This window comes from Engystomops pustulosus, chromosome 6 (genome assembly GCF_040894005.1).
Source record: "Engystomops pustulosus chromosome 6, aEngPut4.maternal, whole genome shotgun sequence".
Lineage (NCBI taxonomy): Eukaryota > Metazoa > Chordata > Amphibia > Anura > Leptodactylidae > Engystomops > Engystomops pustulosus.
In genome coordinates, this window is record NC_092416.1 from 132,753,134 (window position 1) to 132,772,409 (window position 19,276).

Here is a 19,276-nt window from a genome sequence, read left to right on the forward strand (position 1 = left end):
GCTTGGCCAAGCCATCAGTAGATCTTGAATAGAGGAGGGGAGTGAGCGCTTGCCAGATACCTCAAGCTGTAGCTTATCTTTCTAACACCAAAAGGATGGGGTATGTTAAAATCTAACAACCTGATGCTTATAACCCCTAACACAGTGATGGCAAACCTTTTAGAGACCGAGTGCCCAAACTACAACAAAGACCCGCTTATTTATTGCAAAATGAGGATACCAATAAAGCAGAAATTAGTCCCAGGTAGCGCTGTCACTTTAAAATAGCTCTGTGCACAGCAAGTCCTGGGCTGTCTGGGACTGCAGGAAGATACCTGGAGTCATCTCTGGTGATGGCCTGAGTGCCCACAGAAAGGGCTCGGAGAGCCACTTCTGGCACCAGTGCCATAGGTTAGCCATCACTGCCCTAAAATCTGCCATCACTGGGTCTCCAATGAAGGAGGGCTAAGGGATACTTCTATAGTAGATTCCAGATAAACACATTAACTCTTCCTCATCCTTACTATGTCCATTGCTAAACTTTCTACAGATGTTGGTTGGGGCCTGCAAAGCCAACTATATCAGTTAGGTATCAGCTGTACCAAAGGTTTAGCAAACTTTATTAGTGATCAGATTAGTATAGAGCTTTGGCTATATGATATGTTGGACAATTTCCTTACACACATAAGCATGTCTTTGCTTTGCTATGACTGGCTTCTAAACATCTGAGATCAGTTACATAGGGTTCCCGAGGACTGATCACTGATCTCCACTTTATATCCTTCAGCCGAGGAAGCTGGTGTCGGTAACACCCCCAGTCAAGAGGACCAGGCTGCCAAGGGTGCAGTGAAAGGTACTTACTTAGTAGCAGATACTAATCCTTTCCTGAGCATTTTATCATTATTAGAATGATTTTATATAAAATAGATTGACAGTTATGGTCTCCAGGTAGCAGTCTACCAATATCCACAATAATTCCAATATTCTATTTTTTATATAAAGTGATCTTGAGCTGCTCATTCATGCTAATGTTGATGAAGTTTTTTTTTTTTGCTTTGCAGTCATTTATAAAAATAGACTTTGAAAGGAAATGCAAAACTGTAAAATAATTCATACATATAATAATAATAATAATTCTTTTATTTATATAGCGCACACAGATTATGCAGTGCTGCACAAAGCTTGTTTATAGTAAGACAATATATTCTACCAGATGCTTATGCTTTGTCAAGCCCCTATCTTTATGTAGGTCTACTTAGAGACTCCTGAAGACTCTTTACTTGTTCCCATTAAGCAGGGAAAGCAAAGCCATATGTATTATATTTTGAGTTTACCAGTAGTAAGGGGTAAAAAAGGTTTATGCTTAAATGTTGTGACTTTGGAAAAAATATAATTTTCATGAAAATTTAAAGAAAAAAAATCTAAAACAATTCTGGGCCAATATATTTAATAATATGAGACCACAGTATGTTTGTTTGACTTTCAAGGTGCAATGCACAAAGATCCAGAATTGTTAGCATGATATAGAGAGGGTTATCACAATAATATTAAATGAGGTATTACTATATACGTATTCTATAAAGAAACACTTACATGGTTGGAGGTAACTGGCAACGTCATTTATTCCCATGGCGCATATGTCACCTGCCTTTGTTCGCAGTAGTAGATTTGCTCTGCTCCATGTATTAGCCTTACATTGTATGTGTATTCTGTGACAAATGACAATGCATATTCATTACATCTTTTCATGTCAAATTGTACAATTTCACCTAAATCATAGAGATAAAAATTCCGGCAGCCACAGGCGAGGTGGATATTCAGGAGTCCTCAAGTAGCACACCAGAAACAGAAGTTGGTATAGAAGGAGACAGATCTATTACAGAACGGGAACTGGAAGATCTTTGTGTCATTACTGGAGACACATATGAAGATGTCAGTCCTGGCTGGACAACATTTAGTAATGAACTTACAGAACCTTCTGATGTGCAAGCAAAACATATGTTATTACAAGAATCCAATGGCCTTCATGCTCCAAGGCATGATGATGGGCTGGAAGAACAGAGATATGAAGGGGGAGAAGTGGAGCAGGATAACACATCATCTATGGAGCCATCACCTAGTCTACAACCTCAGACAAATGGCTTTGCCTTGAATGCAGAAGAAACCAACAACCTTGTTGATGGCTCAGTTTTCACAGACAACAAACACAGCAATGATATAGAGAAGCCACATGATGACATGGCCACTGATTCTTTTTCGATTGAAGACCAACTAGTGCTGCCTCGTTCACGCCCTTCTGTATCTGTTTACCAAGTAGAAGTAGATGCCAACAAGCCAATAGATAGCAACAAGATATCACCATGTGAAGCAGTCAGTACACCAGGTGAAGAAACATCAGAACAACATTTACCATCTCCTAGTGAGATTGTGGAGATCCCAAGAAAACGTGTGCCAGCACATGGATCTGGAATACCTGTCAGCAGGGTTCCTGTACTTAAAGGTGTGTTCTCAATTGTTATCTTCTAGTGGCCGGCCTACTAAAGTCTCCGATCTCCCACGGCTGCCTTTTGCTTTCCTAACTTGCTTTGAAGAAGCCACCAGAATTAAAAGCATCTGCCCACCACCCGTCCCATCCTTCTCGTATGGTTTTCATTGTTTGGTTTGCAGTTGTCTCCCAGTGCATGACACACTTTGCATGATCTCCACCCACCTCACTGCATGTCTTTTCATGTATACTCATCTAAGAGCGAGAGGCACCTTGAAAATTTATTAGTATGACAATTATTTTACAGGACAAAGATGGACATTCAATAAGAAAAAATAAATGATGCAGAGTTGGTATATAATATTTATGTCATTTTGGTGCCCTCAACATTAGATGAGTAAATGGTTTCATATCTAACCGTTATTGCTTTAGTCGTAAAGGACCTCTATTGGACCTTGTATGTCATCACGGAGTGAATTTATCAATCTGCATACTCTCAAACTGCCCTTTATTGTGTATTAATTTTGTACATGTACATGTTCAAGAGAGGCCTGGATGCCTTTCTGGAAAGCAAAAATATCACGAGTTATGGGGAAAAAACATTTGCTTAATTCTTAAAGGTTGGACTTGATGGACTTGCGTCTTTTTCCAGCCTTATATACTATGATACTACAGGCAGCCCCCGAGTTATGTACAAGATAGCTTCTGTAGGTTTGTTCTTATGGAAGTCAGAATTGTATATTTTATAATTGTAGCCCCAGCCACATTTTTTTTGACAATTGGATTTTAAAAATGTTGGGTTGTCATCAGAACCAGGATTAACAATAAAGCTTAATTGCAGACACCTTTGATGACTGTTACAGCTGTTTATTGTAGCCTAAGGCTAAAGTACAGTAAATTATCAACATCCAGAGATTCATCTGTACTATGTACTATGATACTATGATAGGCTTATATATCCATTTTATTAAGTTATTATTCATAATCTTTGTTACAGATATTCAGTCTTTGTTTACTTATCAGCTAGTATTTCTGTCATGGGAGCAGAACAACAACATCAATGAAAGTTATGGATCCTTGACCTACTGTTGCAGAAAGTTGTCCCTTTAGACACATCCTGAAACCCAGAGAGTGTTAGTGTTTATTAATCGTGTAGTGGCAACTGTAGTATAATGAGGAATTAATGCCGACATTAGCAATGATGTCACCACTTAAAAACTTTTTCTATTTAGGACTACAGCCATTAAACTATATTTTGAGCAACGTACATCCCCACTGTCTGGAGAATAAACATGCCATTAGGTATAAACACAAGGAATAGGATGACAGATACACAAATAGCTTAGTAATATTAATGCTGAGAGCATCTAGAAAACATTCTGGGATTTAACTGATATTTTCCATCTGTCTCCCTACCTGATATGCACAAAGGCCATTAGTTATACTTAGCAACATAATGGAGGCTGGTGGTAATTGTGTTTGTTAAAGGGACCTTCTCATCTGGAGATTCACATTTAAAGGGAACACGTCACCAGGGACCTTATTTTTACTAATACATTTTACAGTTATAATTATGTGTTATAACTTGCCCTGAACCCTGACAAAATCCTCTGTGTGATCCCAGAGGTTGGGATTTCTTTAGGATGCATTTTAAAATACAACATGTGACTTGTTGTGCTCCTGTACAGCTCCTCCCTCCCCCGCTGATATCAGCTCACCAGGCTGTGAGCTCTGTGAAGGAGCAGGAGGGAGGAGCTGTACAGGAGCACAAAGATGGGGGCTGAGAGCAGAGCATTCTGCAGACAAGTCATATGTTGTATTTTGAAATGCATCCAAACCTAATTCCAACCCCTGGGACTACACAGAGGATTCTGTCATGGTGCAAGGTGAGTTATAACACACAATTATATTGTAATGCAAATGCTAAGAGAAAGCAGAAAGGCATATTTGCAAAGCAGATGTAATGGGCTTCTGTAACCTGTCTTTAGTGAAAATGAGGTCCCTGGTGACAGGTTCCCTTTGAATTAATTCTGCCATATACATACATTTTTTCAATTTCAATCTATTTAAAAAGCGTACCTGTGTGAAGATAATTTTCCATACATGTTGCCCCTTAGACACAAGAGAGTTGTCCTTGGATACTACCACCCCACACTCTGCCAGGGGTGTCCACGATGCGCTATTGAGGAGATCAACCACCTTTATTCAGCCAAAGAATGGTTGTGGGACATGCAGTAACTTACAGACATTTCACATGAGAAAACAATTGGCTTCTCCGCGCAATCAATGCAGCAGCGATGGTCATATCCAAGGACAACTCGTTTCTAAGGGACTATATGGCTACATTAATTGAAAATAATCTTCACACAGGTACATATTGTTTTATAAGTAATGTATGTATTCGGCATAGTAATTAAATTGAATGTGAATGCACGTGTGGGAATACCCCTTTGTGAATCCTCTACTTCTCTGTTTGCCCATCAGTTAAATGACCACCGGTTTTGTTATCTAAGCATATGACAATTTTTGCATTTGATGTCCTCTCTTTAATGTACTCGTTACGTGGCATTCATTGCCCCCTTGGGATATACAAAAGGATTTTCCCCTATGACACAGAGTCAACAGCCTGAATGTTTTTATTATTTTACACTTGCCTGTAAAGATTGAAAGAAACGTTCTTTAATGTATTGTCTATGGGAGTCTTCTTCCAGACTTGTTTCACCAATTATCTTTGATGAGAGACACAAGGACAGTGAACACAAAATATAACCTTCCATCTGCACACTCTATATCTCCGATCCTCCAGAAATATGAGTTATACCAAGGAGTGTAGTCTTTGAGTGTGACATCTTAAAGATTGCATTGCAGAAGAGAGCATTGAATTTACCCATCAAGGGTCAGATTTCTAAATGCATTGCGTGCCTATAAAACTTGCAGTAATTTGGAATCAATAAAATAATGTGATGCGCTTGCATAATGTCTTAGCTTTCCTGTAGATTATCATACAAACATAACCTGTAACATGGGGCTCAAAAGTGAACATGGGCTTTTTTTCTTATCTCAACCACAGTCATACTGTATAAACACCATATGGCAGGAGCCACCCATGTTTGTCACACTGAGAGTAGATAACAATCCAAAAATGGAAGCAGCTTTCTTCAATATGGCAAATTATTTTCTTATTTGACAGCAATATTTCTGTGTGCATAAGTACGATCCCGCCTACCTTTAGAAAGGACCTTAACACATTCCTTTGACAAATGACAATGACTTTGGGGGCAGATCACAACCCCCATAGAGGTCTTTGGCACCTGGTCATTGTGCAGTGAGCAAAATATTGAACATGTCCTATTTTTAGCTGTTTTGCCCGGCGCCCGCTCTGCTTTCTATGAAGAGGGGATGGGTGAGTGATGGGGCTCACTTCTCCTCTCTTCTGCACCCGTCCACATTCTGGTCTGGTTCATGTGCATTTGGCCTTACAGTAGCCTGCAGCTAAAGTTCTGTAAATTATTAGGATCCAGAGGTCTGTCCAGGAGTCTTCTGTAAATCGGGTGTCGGACACTGTCTGTAAACACCTTATTTGTTTTGTTTTGGCAATGCCCCCTACACACACACCCTTGCAAAACTTATCTAACACATCCACGTCCCATGCATGATTTATGGACCAACTATCCATATTCACCCTAATAATATTCTTACAGTATAGAAATGCGTCTATTTACTTTTTTTTGTTGCTTCTGGTGTAAACCTCAGTATGTCCAAGGCCTAGTGCCTTATCTTACCTTGCTTGTCCATAGTTTAGCAGGTATCTACACATGATTGTGATTAAGTGGTTTTGGATAAGACTGGAAAATGTTGGTAAGTATGATCACATACATAGATATAGTCAGCTAAACCTTTGTTCTCTATTCTGCCCTCTACTTATACATGCATGTCTTCTGATTTGGAATGGTATTAGCTATTGTCCTGAGGAGAGAAGGAACAGTAATGTTGAAATTTGGCAGCCTGATCTTTCTCTTACACATTATGAGCACTCCCTGTGTCATTTAATTTTTAAAAAAGTAATTATTTATTAATTTTTTAATTCTTTTGTATAATAACAATAAACTTGAACATATAACAACACAGCCGGCTACTCTGTGCCGTTTAATGGGTTTGGCCAACTTCAACATTGCATCAAAAATGTATCATAACAGACGTTAACATGCAGTCAGGACCTCTAGGGCATAATGATTGCGGTTATTACTGTATATGATCTGACAATTTCTTCAATGGCAGGTTCTTTCTTTACTAATGCTGACTTGTAGATGGGTGCACATCCATGAATGAGGACTACTATTGCATCAAATCCCAAATTTAAAAGAAATATCCATTTTTTGTTTCATTGCAGCTCATGATCAAGAGAAACATGAAAGGGATTCCCAAGAAAAAGCAGGAGAGGTGAGTGTGAAGGCCCTGGCACTAGTTTTTGTAGGACGGCGCTCTTGAAGCTAAAGCAATACCTCCAGGCACAGTACTTACATGCTGACTACTACAGGCTGCTGACTACTAATTCTATCCCTATTAACACGGAGGCAGGAATACACTTTCCATCCCTTTTTTGTTATATTTCCTTTTGCATTGGTCATGTTTCTTTTCCCTTCATTGTTGTATTTTATTTGTGCTAGAACTTCTATTAAAAGTGCAATTCACTGATTACATAAGATGGAACAATTGTTGGTGCCCTCATTAACATGGTACATTTTTTCACCTTTTTCTTTTATATAACCTGGAATATTCTGTAATTTGACAAAACCAAATTACACCATCTCCTAAATTGTTGAAACATGCTTTATTGCAAAAAAAATACTTTTAATATTTCACATAATACTAAATTATAAATCTAATCTAATCTAAATCTAATTTTTCAATAAAGTATTTATATAATGAATGGCCCATAACCAATTTCATAGGGCAAAAATTAAACCAAAAAAGTAAACCACAATCCCAAAGGTAGGTAGTAACAATATCCCAATATATTCCAAACCACTAAGGGTACCATCAAAATGGCATGAACAACAACACCTGCCAATGGCCATGGTTAAACGGGTGTAGGATACAGGTCACAGAGAGACACTGATATCCACCTTAACGCATTTTACCCTCTTGAGCTTTGTCAGGAAGTAACTGGTTACTGAACACCCTAAAATATGGGCACCTGCAGTCTCTTAAAGGGACTCGTCTGGGCAAAAAGTGACTCTTTTCAGTCCATTTCTATATGACTTTAGGGATCTTTTTAAATATGTAAACTGATTAGATTTCATATAAAGTAATAATCATGAGGATGCCGATAAGGAGGTAGATTGCAGAGGGAGCAGGGAGAGAAGGGAGAGCAGGAGAGAGAACCAGAGCCCTTGCAAATGCAGGAGCATGCTACAGTAAGAGAGAAGAATATTACTATATGGATATCGGTATAAAGGGAAAGCAGACTGGAGACCATCCATTGGATTGCACTTTTAATTCTTGATCTAGCAGTTTCATCCTTAATTAATGTTTTAATTTCATTTTCACCATTTATTTTTCCTGTTCATTTAATGTTTATTTTACATTTTCAAAGACATCCTCTACTCCTCCCATTGCCAAACTCAAAACAAGCAGAACTTCCACAATCCCCAAAAGATCCCCTATCACTAGCACAGTCACCCAGAAAAAAACTTCCACTCCAACAGTACCTCCTGCACGGAGTCTTGCACAGCGGACTTCCCCTGCATTGTACCGCCCACTGGGGGCTTCACCGCGGGTCAAGGTAAGGGGAGAACCAGGATGAGTGATTTAGGTATTATAGAACCTATCGGTCAATGTCTGCTTATATTCTGAGACTATTTGTATTACCCTGTGAATCAAAGCCACTATAAATACATTCCGGATTACATAGGCCCTGCATGGTGGATAACAGCTCTCTATGAGAGAAGGAAGAGGGAGCAATACTGACACCAGGACACCACTAAATTCCACCGATGATAGACTGACTTTCTGGTGCAGAAAACACTGTACATTTTTTATTGGAATCGAAGAACCATGTAGGATCAGTCTGCCAAGCATTTGGATCATTGTAATTTGGAAACTCAGAAGATGAGTGGGCACAAAAGAAGTTATTAAAAGAAGAAAATAATTCAATTCTCTAGATGTACTAAATGATCAAATATTGATAACCGGAGGAGGGAAGTGTCCAATTACAGACTGTTGCCAATATAACACATGTTATTCCTAAACAGGATGGAGTTCATGATGGCACAGGGGCGAAGCTGCCAATTACCAGGAGCCCTGCCAACACAACCAGAATCCCCTCCAAGACTCCCACAGCCCCTAAGACTCCCCCTAATGGTAAGGCAACAAGCAGCAGATATTTGTGAAAATCAGTATGCCGTGCTTAGCGATCAAGTACACAATCATGTGCATATAGAGGGTCCTATGTATGCGGCCCACATGCCATCAGTGTGTCAGATCTACTCACCCAGTCATTACAGTAGAAAGGACTGCCCCAGCTGCATACATGGGCAGGAATAGGACCTACTCTGAATTTTGTATCTTGGGCAGTCTTCTCACTCATGGGGCCCTGGAAACGTGTTCATGAACCCACAGAAATACATGGGAACATATTCTAACCTTTGAAACAATGGCTGTATTAAAAGACTTGTGTAAGTAATTAATTACCGGTAATTGTACAATGAATCAAATATTTAATTCATCACTCATCACAATTACCTTTTATAGATCGGGTCTCTTTCATTGATCCAATTCCATTGTAAAAGAAGAGTATCATTCATGTAACTGTTCTATACCTACTCATTTCATTCAATGGGGGTCATTTACTAAGGGCCCGAATCACGTTTTTCCGTCGAGTTACCCGGATTTTTCCGTTTTGCGCCGATTTTCCCTGTATTGCCCCGGGTTTTTGACGCACGCAATCGGATTGTGGCGCATCGGCGCCGGCATGCACACAACGGAAATCGGGGGCGTGGCTGTCGGAAAACTGATTCGGATAAACCGCCGTATTAAAAAAAAAAAATGTGCCGCTTGACACGCACTTACCTGCACCCAGCATAGCTTGATGAACTTCAGTGAACTCCAACGGACTTCAGCACAGCAGCGACACCTGGTGGACATTGGGCGCACTACCTTAGTGAATCGCTGGAAGACCCGAATCAGCGTCGGAGAACCCGCCGATGGATTGCGAATGGACCGGGTAAGTAAATCTGCCCCAATGTGTTAAATCAAACCAATTTTATGCATAAAATCGCATATGAATGGAATATACATATGATAGGATGCATCAATAGCCCAACATAGTAGTTTTATCATTGAGAAGTTAGGGTGGACGCTGAAACTGTTTGTCCTGTATTCTATACATCAGCCCAGGATAGTAGCCAGTGTTACACCAAGTGCCTCTCTTGACACCAGAATTTAAAAATGTACATTTTTTTAGAATCTAAAAAAGATGCATCCTAGGGAAAAGGTGAATTATTTTGTTATCTGGCTTAATAACTAAGACATATATGGAACAAATCATATATTATTCTGAAATTTACAGAAACATTTCTATTACAGCTGTGAGAAGAGAGCAGAGGAAGCCACCAGCCTCCATGCACAAAGGTGATAGAGGTAGGAGGATGATGTATCCAGAAACCATATATTCCTGTTATGTGTGGCCATGGCTAATGATCATATACAATGAAAATATCCATATTGGGCTATGCAAAGCTGTATGAACATCTCCTAAGCACTACAACCACTATGTACAATATAATGTACAATATCTGATAATATATTTGCTTTCACTACCTTAAAGGAAATGACAGGATAATTTAATAATTAACTACTGTAATCGTATCTAATATAATACAATTTTACATTTAATTGCAGCTGAATCTCCAAAATCCGGTGAAAGAAGTGGATACAGCAGTCCAGGATCACCTAGTACACCAACAAACCGCTCTCGCACACCCTCATCAAATTTGCCGCCTCACCGGGAGCCTAAAAAGGTCGCCGTTGTGCGTACTCCTCCCAAATCCCCTGCCTCTGTCAAAAGTCGCCTTCAACCGCTTCCCAGTCCAGTAGCAATCCCGGACTTGAAAAATGTCAGATCTAAGATTGGCTCAATTGACAACATTCGGCACCAGCCAGGAGGTGGCAAGGTATTTGGGCATTATTATGGTGATTAGTAGAATTTCAGAAAAAAGCTATAGTAGATGGGTGGAGGGATGGGAGGGTTTAGGGTGGTGATATATAAGAAGAGGGAACAGAAGAGAAATATGAAAAGGGGCAATGTGGCAGTAACTCTTACCAAGTCCTTGTCTCTCCACCTCTCCTGGTCACATCTTCACATCACATTTTCATATACCCCAACAATTCATCACAACCATCCATTCACCTGCTTCGTTGCATCTGCTGCCCCATTTTTTCTTTTCCCACCCACACCATTCCTCTCATAGGTGCAGATCACCCACAAGAAAGTGGATCTGACCAATGTCCAGTCTAAGTGTGGATCCAAGGACAACTTGAAGCATATCCCTGGGGGAGGAGCAGTGAGTGAAATCCTCTGTCTTTGGAGACACTTACACTCAATAACCAACACACCCAGATTCAAGCACGTTTGATCAATGCACATCACGCTTTGCACTGCCTGCATGTTGGCCTTTGATTTACTCATTCCAGTTGCCTGCACCACACCGCATAGGCTATGTTCACACTATTCTTCTGAGAAAGCATGAGCATAAAGTAATAATAGTAGTGTGAACAGGGCCTTACTAACAATTTACAAGGTGGTAATGCTCTACTATATTAATCCAGTATTGATTCTATTGTTACTGAAATTTAAAGTGTAACTCTGATTTCATAATGATTAATTCCAAATTGTCATATGTGATTCTCCAATCAGAACCTGCTCACCCTTTTCTTTCCAGAGTTATGGCATTTTCTGTTCTGAAACTACTTGTCAGAAATGTTCCTCAACAGCAGTAAACTGGGCGGAGACTAACCTCTTATTTGCCCTCAAGCCATGTCAAATATAAGCTGCCCACAGTTCCCATGATGTCTTGTGTTCCCTCATTTTGTAATCTAGCAATTAATTCAGTGAGATTCCTACAAATAAATCCATAGAGCTCAGGATAGTATGTACAGGATCTATATAGTGGCTAGGTTGGCAGCTGTCATCACATGGAGGCGCATTGAGCATGGAATAAGAAGTCGAAATCAGCAGTGAAACAATTACATGGAATCTAAGTGAGCACTTAGGGTTAACAGTTCCCTGATACGTAGAAAGTTTAGGATTGTAGAGGCTAGTTGCTGCAGAGGAGTCTATGATATAGCAGGAGGTTAAGAGAGAGACAAAGATTTGCAGAATCACAGACTGGAATGGAGGGGATGATCGGGAGCCCTTGTACGTCACTATTCCTTGCTAGACCCTCAGATCTGCACAGACACAAGGCTCTCCTGCCAGCTACACAGAACAGCATCACATGACCTCCCCCTCCTTTCAGAATCAGCAGGGAGCAGTAGCCCCTCCGCTATGTGAAAAAGCTATGGTTTCACAAGGATAATCAGCATAGCCAGGAGAAACTGCTTCTGCAAAGTCAGGCTAAACTGAGGAGGATAGCAAAGAAACTGCTGCACATACTGTAGGTAATCAAAATAATAGGCAAAGTTCTACCTGACAAAAGTTACTGCCCTGTGAAAAAAAAAAATTATCTAAGTTACGCTTTATCATATTTGGTCAGAACGTAGATACATTTTACCAACTATAAATTACATCATAAATAATGCATACAGTATAAGGAAAGATTATCCTGTTTGAATCTTGTGGTTTGAGTATTAGCACATTACACAAAAAAAAATATCTGGTTCTGAAAAGGTTATAAAATGCGGCTTATACAACAAGCTCAGATGAACAACACGCAACATTTTACACCATGTTGTTATATAAAAACTAGACCAACAGTACTGAAAAACTAAGAACTCCCACAATACATTGTAGAATTTGCTGGGATTTTCACTCCTCAAAAGATTATCTCACTGAAGAGTGATGAACTTCAAATAGTTGGAAATGATCAAGAACCTTTCCAGATTCATGGTCAGTAATAATTGCTTCACTACATGCATAGGGCCTTTTTTCTTCCATATCAGAATTCTTTAGGTCACTTAACTGCCAAACCCTCTGCTTTTAAGGAGGTGGTCACACTAGCTGATGATCCCTATATATTTTTATGAAAGCTGTGAGTGTACTTCATTTTAAACACACTGATTCAGCATTTTTACTCAGTGTAATTTGTCTACAGTTCTTCATCTGAGGTTGCATTTACCTAATTTTAAGACCTTCTAAGGAACAGATGATTTTTTATTGTGGCTACTTCAAATAAAATGAAATGATTAGATTAGAAATAATGATCAATCATTAAGTAATTGTTGAATCGTAATTGAATTCTTTTGCTGACAGAATTTTTAACATTTATAAATGAATAATAAATTGTACTACACAGATGTGTCCAGCTTCCCTTTGTAACTTAAAAAATGGAATTCATAATAAATCATGGTTATGATCTATGGTGACAATCTTTTGAAGTTTATGTCATCTACACATATATTAAAATACAATATGTCGGACCCAACCCAAATCAACCCAAAACAAATAGTCAGGGGCTAATAAGTTTGTGTAATTAAACATTTATTACACTACCCTACTCTGATCTGTCCCGCTTGAGGTGCATGCACAAATTGTTTTTTGGGCGTGGGAGCAGAGCTATGGCCATGGAATACATCTTTCTGTTCGAACTTTCCTCTTGCTTCTCTCTCAGAATGATGTCTTCCAGACAATGCACTTTAATGTACTAATTCCATGCGCCGCAGATTTCATCTAGTAGTCTGGGAGTTTATCTGTCTCTTACGTGTTCTTCACTTTATAGGTGCAGATAACACACAAGCCAGTTGATCTCAAACATGTGACGTCCAAGTGTGGATCCATGTCAAACATCCACCACAGGCCAGGTAAGTCTATCTGTGGGCACCCAGGCCATCACCCCAGCAGGGACTTTGCCAGGCAGGTTGAGTAACTCAATCCTGATGTGCAGCACTATTTTAAAGCAACACTTCTTGGGCTCCCCGGGATTGTGGAAGGAGGAAGGTGTGGACAGGGCTGGATATCACTGCAGTTCTTCCTGTGCAAGGGGCGCCGGAGGGAAGCCACAATAATAATTTGAATTTCCCCTCCTTCTTGATGTCCTCAAGACACTAATAAGATTGAAAGCTGTTGCAGTTTTGTGGGTGTTTGGCTGTAGTTTGGGCACTCACCCTCAAAAAGGTTTGCTGTCATTAGGCTTCTTGTAAGTCATGCTTGATGCTAAGTGGGCTTCCTTTCAAGGTAGTAAAAAGAGGCATTGTTTTCCTTTTCCCACTTTGGAAAACATATTAGCATATTTTTCGCAGAATTCCCTAGTGGGAGCATCAATGGCAAAGTCTCCATAAGGAGAACTCTTACCTCTGACTTTACAGTTGTCATTTTATTCTGTGTACATTCTAGCACAAACACAGCTCATGTCAAATCATTCTGATCCTCATGCGTTACACTGTAGCTGTGTATGTTTCCTCGGTTACTGTGCACAGGCCCAGCTGAAAGTGGGGCACATTTACTCAAAACAGTGCAAACTAAAAATGTAGTGTGCAGAGGGCGCCAGATTCATGTATTGTGGCATATGTTCTTCATGAATCTGGCGCCCCCTGCCCTGCAACTTTTTTTTGTGCACTGTTAACATTTGGCGCACAACACAATTCTGTCGGACTTTGATAAATGTGTTGCATGGTCTGACTGTGCACCGAAACGCCCCCTTTGGTGCAGAAATTTGTGTTGCATGAAGAATATTTCAGCTGTGATACAAATGTGGTGCAGACACTTTTCTAATACCTGTTCAAGCAGTTTGCACATAAAAGAAAACTGGTCCATAGTAAATGTTCCCCAGTGTGTATTAAAAGATGTCACGCATCATACTGTAGCATTTTCCTGGCCTATGAACTTTATCCTTCTTGTGACACAGGTGGAGGAAATGTAGAAGTGAAATCTGAGAAACTGGACTTTAAAGAAAGGGTTTCCTCAAAGGTTGGCTCGCTGGACAATGTCACTCACACACCCGGAGGAGGGACCAAGAAGGTAAGCCGTGTGACCTGCATAAAAAAGCTGCATACAAAAATCTGGGTTGTGAACGAAGGTCCAATATCACCTCCTTCATTCCCACTGTTTCTTCCCTGTTGCCTTGTGCACTGGATTCCTAGACTTTTGTAGAGTGCGCTGTTAACTCTTTCCTTTCCATAGTGTTGTATTTACTACACTATACATGACTATACATTTCTATAGCCTTATTGTGAATCTAATGGCTACATGTGTACTGATGCCATAGCATCCAAACCCCACAACTATCCTCATGTGCCAGTGCTGTAGGAATAGGTTCACAATGTACAGTGGATCGAGGTTATATTCCTGGAGGGACGGTTATGGACACTTCTTTCTTCTGCCCAGGTTTCTTCACTGTGTGACTAACCTATCCTCGGGTGCTGATTCTTTCTACAAGCGTTTTCTAGATTTGTGGAGCAGGTTCTGCCATTGTAAGTATGGGCCAGGGGCCCTGCTCCACACTCCTCTATCGCACTACTTTCCCTGTAGATCCATTCATTGGGTCTCCTCCACCTGTTCTATTGATTCGCGGGGTAGAGCTTCACTTTCAGAGCCGCCTCTGCACTTGTTCACTTTTTACGCTGTTGGAAACATGTCTTGCTATCCACGCTCTGCAAGACTGGTGTCTTTCTGCTGCCTCCTTCTGCCACCTCAACTGCACCTTTCCCGGATCTCCAATCCGTCAGCCACCTCTTACTGACTTGTTGCCTTTCTCTCTCTAATAAACATCATTTCATCCTGCAAACCGTGGGGACAAACATCGCTTTTTACATGAAATCGTCCTGCAGCACCGCAATGGACACAATCTACTAAAATTTGCCATCCCATCCCAAAACGGGTCAATTTACAGGTCGATTTGCCTTTATGATCTTTTGGGTGTATCCGATTCTTTATTTTAACTGCCTTATAGAAGGCGGCCAACTTTAGGAGGGGACTTCGTAGTCTACTATCCCAATAGTATAGGAGTGCACAAGCTCCCTCTGGTGGTGACTGCAAGTTGCTATAAGTGGGGATGTATAATGGATATCTGACCCTATAAAGACATATTATAAGAGCAATTAGCACAGAATGTTGGACTTAATAACAACATGAGGTTAAAGTTTGAGTCACTTTAGGTTACCAACCTCTTGGTGCTTTCCTAAAAAGCTCCGTGTTCAGAACTGTATATGCAGAATAGGGGTGATACCAGATCTGATCGGTATAGTACTCAGGCTATAGGGAACTATGGAGTAACCATGTGTTTTCTCTACACACAGCCCTTTCTATCGCATGTGTGTATATTTACTGTACCGGTTACTCGCATCCCTGGAAATTTGGACTCTGTGGGATTATAAACAGGATGTGGATTACAGACGGGGAAGGGGGGAGAAGGCGATCACTGATGCAGACAACATTCCTTCATATCTACAATGTCCCTGTGGCTGCTGGTTTCCATATTAACCATCTGCTTTCCCTGCACTTTCCATGGCATACTAGTCCTTATCCTCATATATCTGTCACCATCCCTCACCTCATCCTTCCCCCAAATCATCTTATCACCTTCAGAGAGAGAAAGGGAATGATGAAAAGTCAAGGGGAAGCAATTCCCCTACAAATGGGCTCTACCTGGGCCTTCCACCACCTCCCCTGCCAGAAGAACTAGAGGTGCCCGACTTACTGTGCGAAGAGCTGAAGAGTGGTAAGTACTGTATAGCAGAGTGTGGTTAACCGTATAATGTGTGTATTACATACTTCATGTATGAGGTTATCTGCAGTGAAATACTGGAGAGCCGGAGCATGGAGGCAACATGTCCATCTAACAAGGAGTGACAGCAATTATTGAACCACCCTGTGTTATTGCTGAGTAATTAAAACCTTCATTAGTTGTGTAGCTCTGTATCAGGGTAAAGGCACAATGGTAGCGATCATAGCAGGTTACCCACTGCAACCTCCACCGTGACTAAAACCTGCAGCACAATGCAACCAGGGCTGCAAATTATTACTGCATGTCCATGCAAATGTGGACGGCTGCAAGGCATCCATAGCAGGTGCAATGGGGTGCAGGCTGCTCGTCACATGGTCCCACACGTCACAATATGATTTATAATTACAGCTACAGCATATCTGTAAGGGAAACCTGTCCCATCAGGAGAAATTGGCATATGTTATTAAATGGGATGACCAGGGACCAAGTATATTGGAAAACTGTATAATTTTTTATTACACAAACAATATCAATTATTTGTTGAAAGTGGACAACCCCTCACCGCTCCTCAGACTAATGAAGCAGACAGCCGCGCATGACCGTTCTGCTCCATTAATCTTATGGAGCGATGAGGGATCTCAGCACTAACTTGTCTTTGTGGGAAAACCCCTTTCATATTTCTGCTCCTTTTATGTTTGTACACTATGTCTGTACACTAAATGAATATTGGGCCTCCCAGCAGACCCCCCCACACACACTTTTTCTGGAAAATGCTCCGCTTTATAAGCTATTAGTGATTTTAGGGTCCATAGCACTCATCATCTTGTGTTCATTTGCCATACAGATTGAGACTCACAAACTGAGTTTCAGGGAGAACGCCAAGGCCAAGACGGACCATGGAGCAGAGATTGTCTACAAGTCTCCCAACCCTTCTGGAGATACATCCCCTCGGCGTCTCAGCAACGTTTCCTCTTCCGGCAGCATTAACATGTCTGACTCCCCACAACTCTCCACACTGGCTGACCAAGTCTCTGCCTCCCTCGCTAAGCAAGGCTTGTGATGAGCTCATCTCTGAACCGGAGCTGGAGGTTTGAGAGACGTATCCAAGATTTAAAAGAAACAAAAAAAAAAGGGAAAGTTGCATAAAATTGACCACTTTCGATTGAATAATTAAACTGTCTCTTGTATACTTATTTATTACACGTCCCATTCTTGGAAGAACATCTCTACCTACTCACTAGTAGCAGAGGGGAGAAAAACACAGGTGTATTCATTGATGTTATGTATATTTTGTTCTAAGACACAATGGGGTGATAAAGGTGAGTGCCATATAGAACTGCCCACTTACACGGGACATAGCAGGGTCTTATATATAGGCAGGAGACCGACACCCGGCTTAGAGGAATGTCACTTTTTTATCCATCACTCTAATAGATGTTTCCTCAGAACATTCATAATTGGGGGTGTCGGGTTTTTAGGAAGAAGGATCTGCTTTTCCACAGCGCCACCCTTATGGTGGGTCGTTTCTGGTATTGCATTTCATACCCTTGCAAGTACATCTGGCAGTACCAGAAACAACTTGTAGACAAGGAGAGCAAAAGTTTCCTAAAATTAAACAGTAGAATTTCTCATTTAATGTTGCGTTTTCTTCTAAGGGGAACTAGTGTTGCATGTTTACAGACAAATGCTGCCCCTTTGTTTAGTCTATAGAAAACATTCACCTTCCAAAAGTCTCCGCTCTAGTGAGCTCACACTATAGCGACAAGCCAAATCCTGTATGAAAAGCTTTTTGTAGTCTGCACTGCCAAACCTAGTATGATCTCAAGATGCCACAGGAGATATATCTCCCCCAGCACCGGTACGCATGTTTCTGGATGTGAACAGGGTAACCTACCCGGAGTCACTTCCTGGGCTTTCATGTATCCATATGTTCAGTGCATTCCCACTTCTACCTGAGATCTGCTTGTTCTCTCTGAACTCAGTGTGTGACTTATAATGGGACTGAAGTATTGGCAGTGGCTGCTATTCAGTTTTTGAGATTTTTTTTTACTTCAATGCTGTCCTTCCTCTGCAGCTCCAGCGTCCCCATTCTTCTTAATTTCAGTATTGCCTTCCTTTCTCCCCTCTGTTAAAGTCATTGATACAGATCCCCCTCCAATATACACCCCTTTTCTCTGCGTTGTGTCTGTGGCTGTCCATATTCTGTGTCGTGTCTGACCAGCTGGTTCACACGGTCTGTTGCTGTATAAGTGGATTTGGAAATAAAGTTATTAATACAACGTGGCTCTTGGAGGGTTTTATTCTCTTCTTGGTAGAAGGGGATTCTTTATTTTGTATGTATAGTGCAATTGTATATCCTGGGTTTCTCCCATCAACTTGACAGTCCTCCAGGACCCCTTTACCACAGTGCTGATGGAGCAGAGAAATACAGACTATTGCCTGCTGTGTTGGAAGGGTTAAATACCCATTACAGCCGAAATCTGCTTCTGAACCAAAACCAAATGTGATATTGTACATCCACCATGTAATATAATAGTGGGACAGGAAGGGGTTTAAGTCCTAGATCACATTCCTAGAGCCATAACATTTGTTTGCTGTTGACTATCTGATGAATTGGGAACAGTGGGATAATGAGGCACTTCTGGGGGCAAATTTAGGGTACATAAGGGTTTTTTTTTTTTTCAAAGAAATAAACAACGTTTGGGTCTGTGCATCATATGAAAGACACTTGCCCTTAATAGTAATGCATCTCCTCTGCCAGTTCTGAGCAGATTCTGGGTTGTCAGGCTGAACATGTGACATTTCCTGGTCCTAATTTTGCCTCTTTCTGTGAGGTCATGTCTGAACTGACAGGTCCATTCCCTGTGATGTAGAGATGCAGCAAAGGGTGGAGTGTACAGAGGAATCAGTCTGTGTCAACTTGAGTGGTGGT

General features: G+C 40.8%; 1 protein-coding gene across 12 annotated transcripts in view; it reads left to right on the forward strand.

Moving 5' to 3' along the window:
- The window catches only part of LOC140064328 (microtubule-associated protein tau-like), a 53,320-nt gene extending 34,697 nt beyond the window's left edge, over nt 1-18,623 (forward strand). For 7 of the 12 annotated variants that reach the window (XM_072111092.1, XM_072111095.1, XM_072111102.1 and 4 more), the window contains 11 exons: nt 767-832; nt 1,760-2,479; nt 6,855-6,904; nt 8,061-8,249; nt 8,719-8,827; nt 10,052-10,105; nt 10,367-10,638; nt 10,936-11,028; nt 13,402-13,483; nt 14,527-14,639; nt 17,189-18,623. In XM_072111092.1, the coding sequence (XP_071967193.1) occupies nt 767-832; nt 1,760-2,479; nt 6,855-6,904; nt 8,061-8,249; nt 8,719-8,827; nt 10,052-10,105; nt 10,367-10,638; nt 10,936-11,028; nt 13,402-13,483; nt 14,527-14,639; nt 17,189-17,404 (1,964 nt within the window). In that variant the 3' untranslated portion in view covers nt 17,405-18,623. Of the gene's footprint in view, nt 1-766; nt 833-1,759; nt 2,480-6,854; nt 6,905-8,060; nt 8,250-8,718; nt 8,828-10,051; nt 10,106-10,366; nt 10,639-10,935; nt 11,029-13,401; nt 13,484-14,526; nt 14,640-16,205; nt 16,339-17,188 lie in introns of all 12 variants that reach the window. The other 5 variants (XM_072111093.1, XM_072111104.1, XM_072111101.1 and 2 more) reach the window with 3 other exon arrangements.
- Nucleotides 18,624-19,276: the final 653 nt, after the last annotated feature.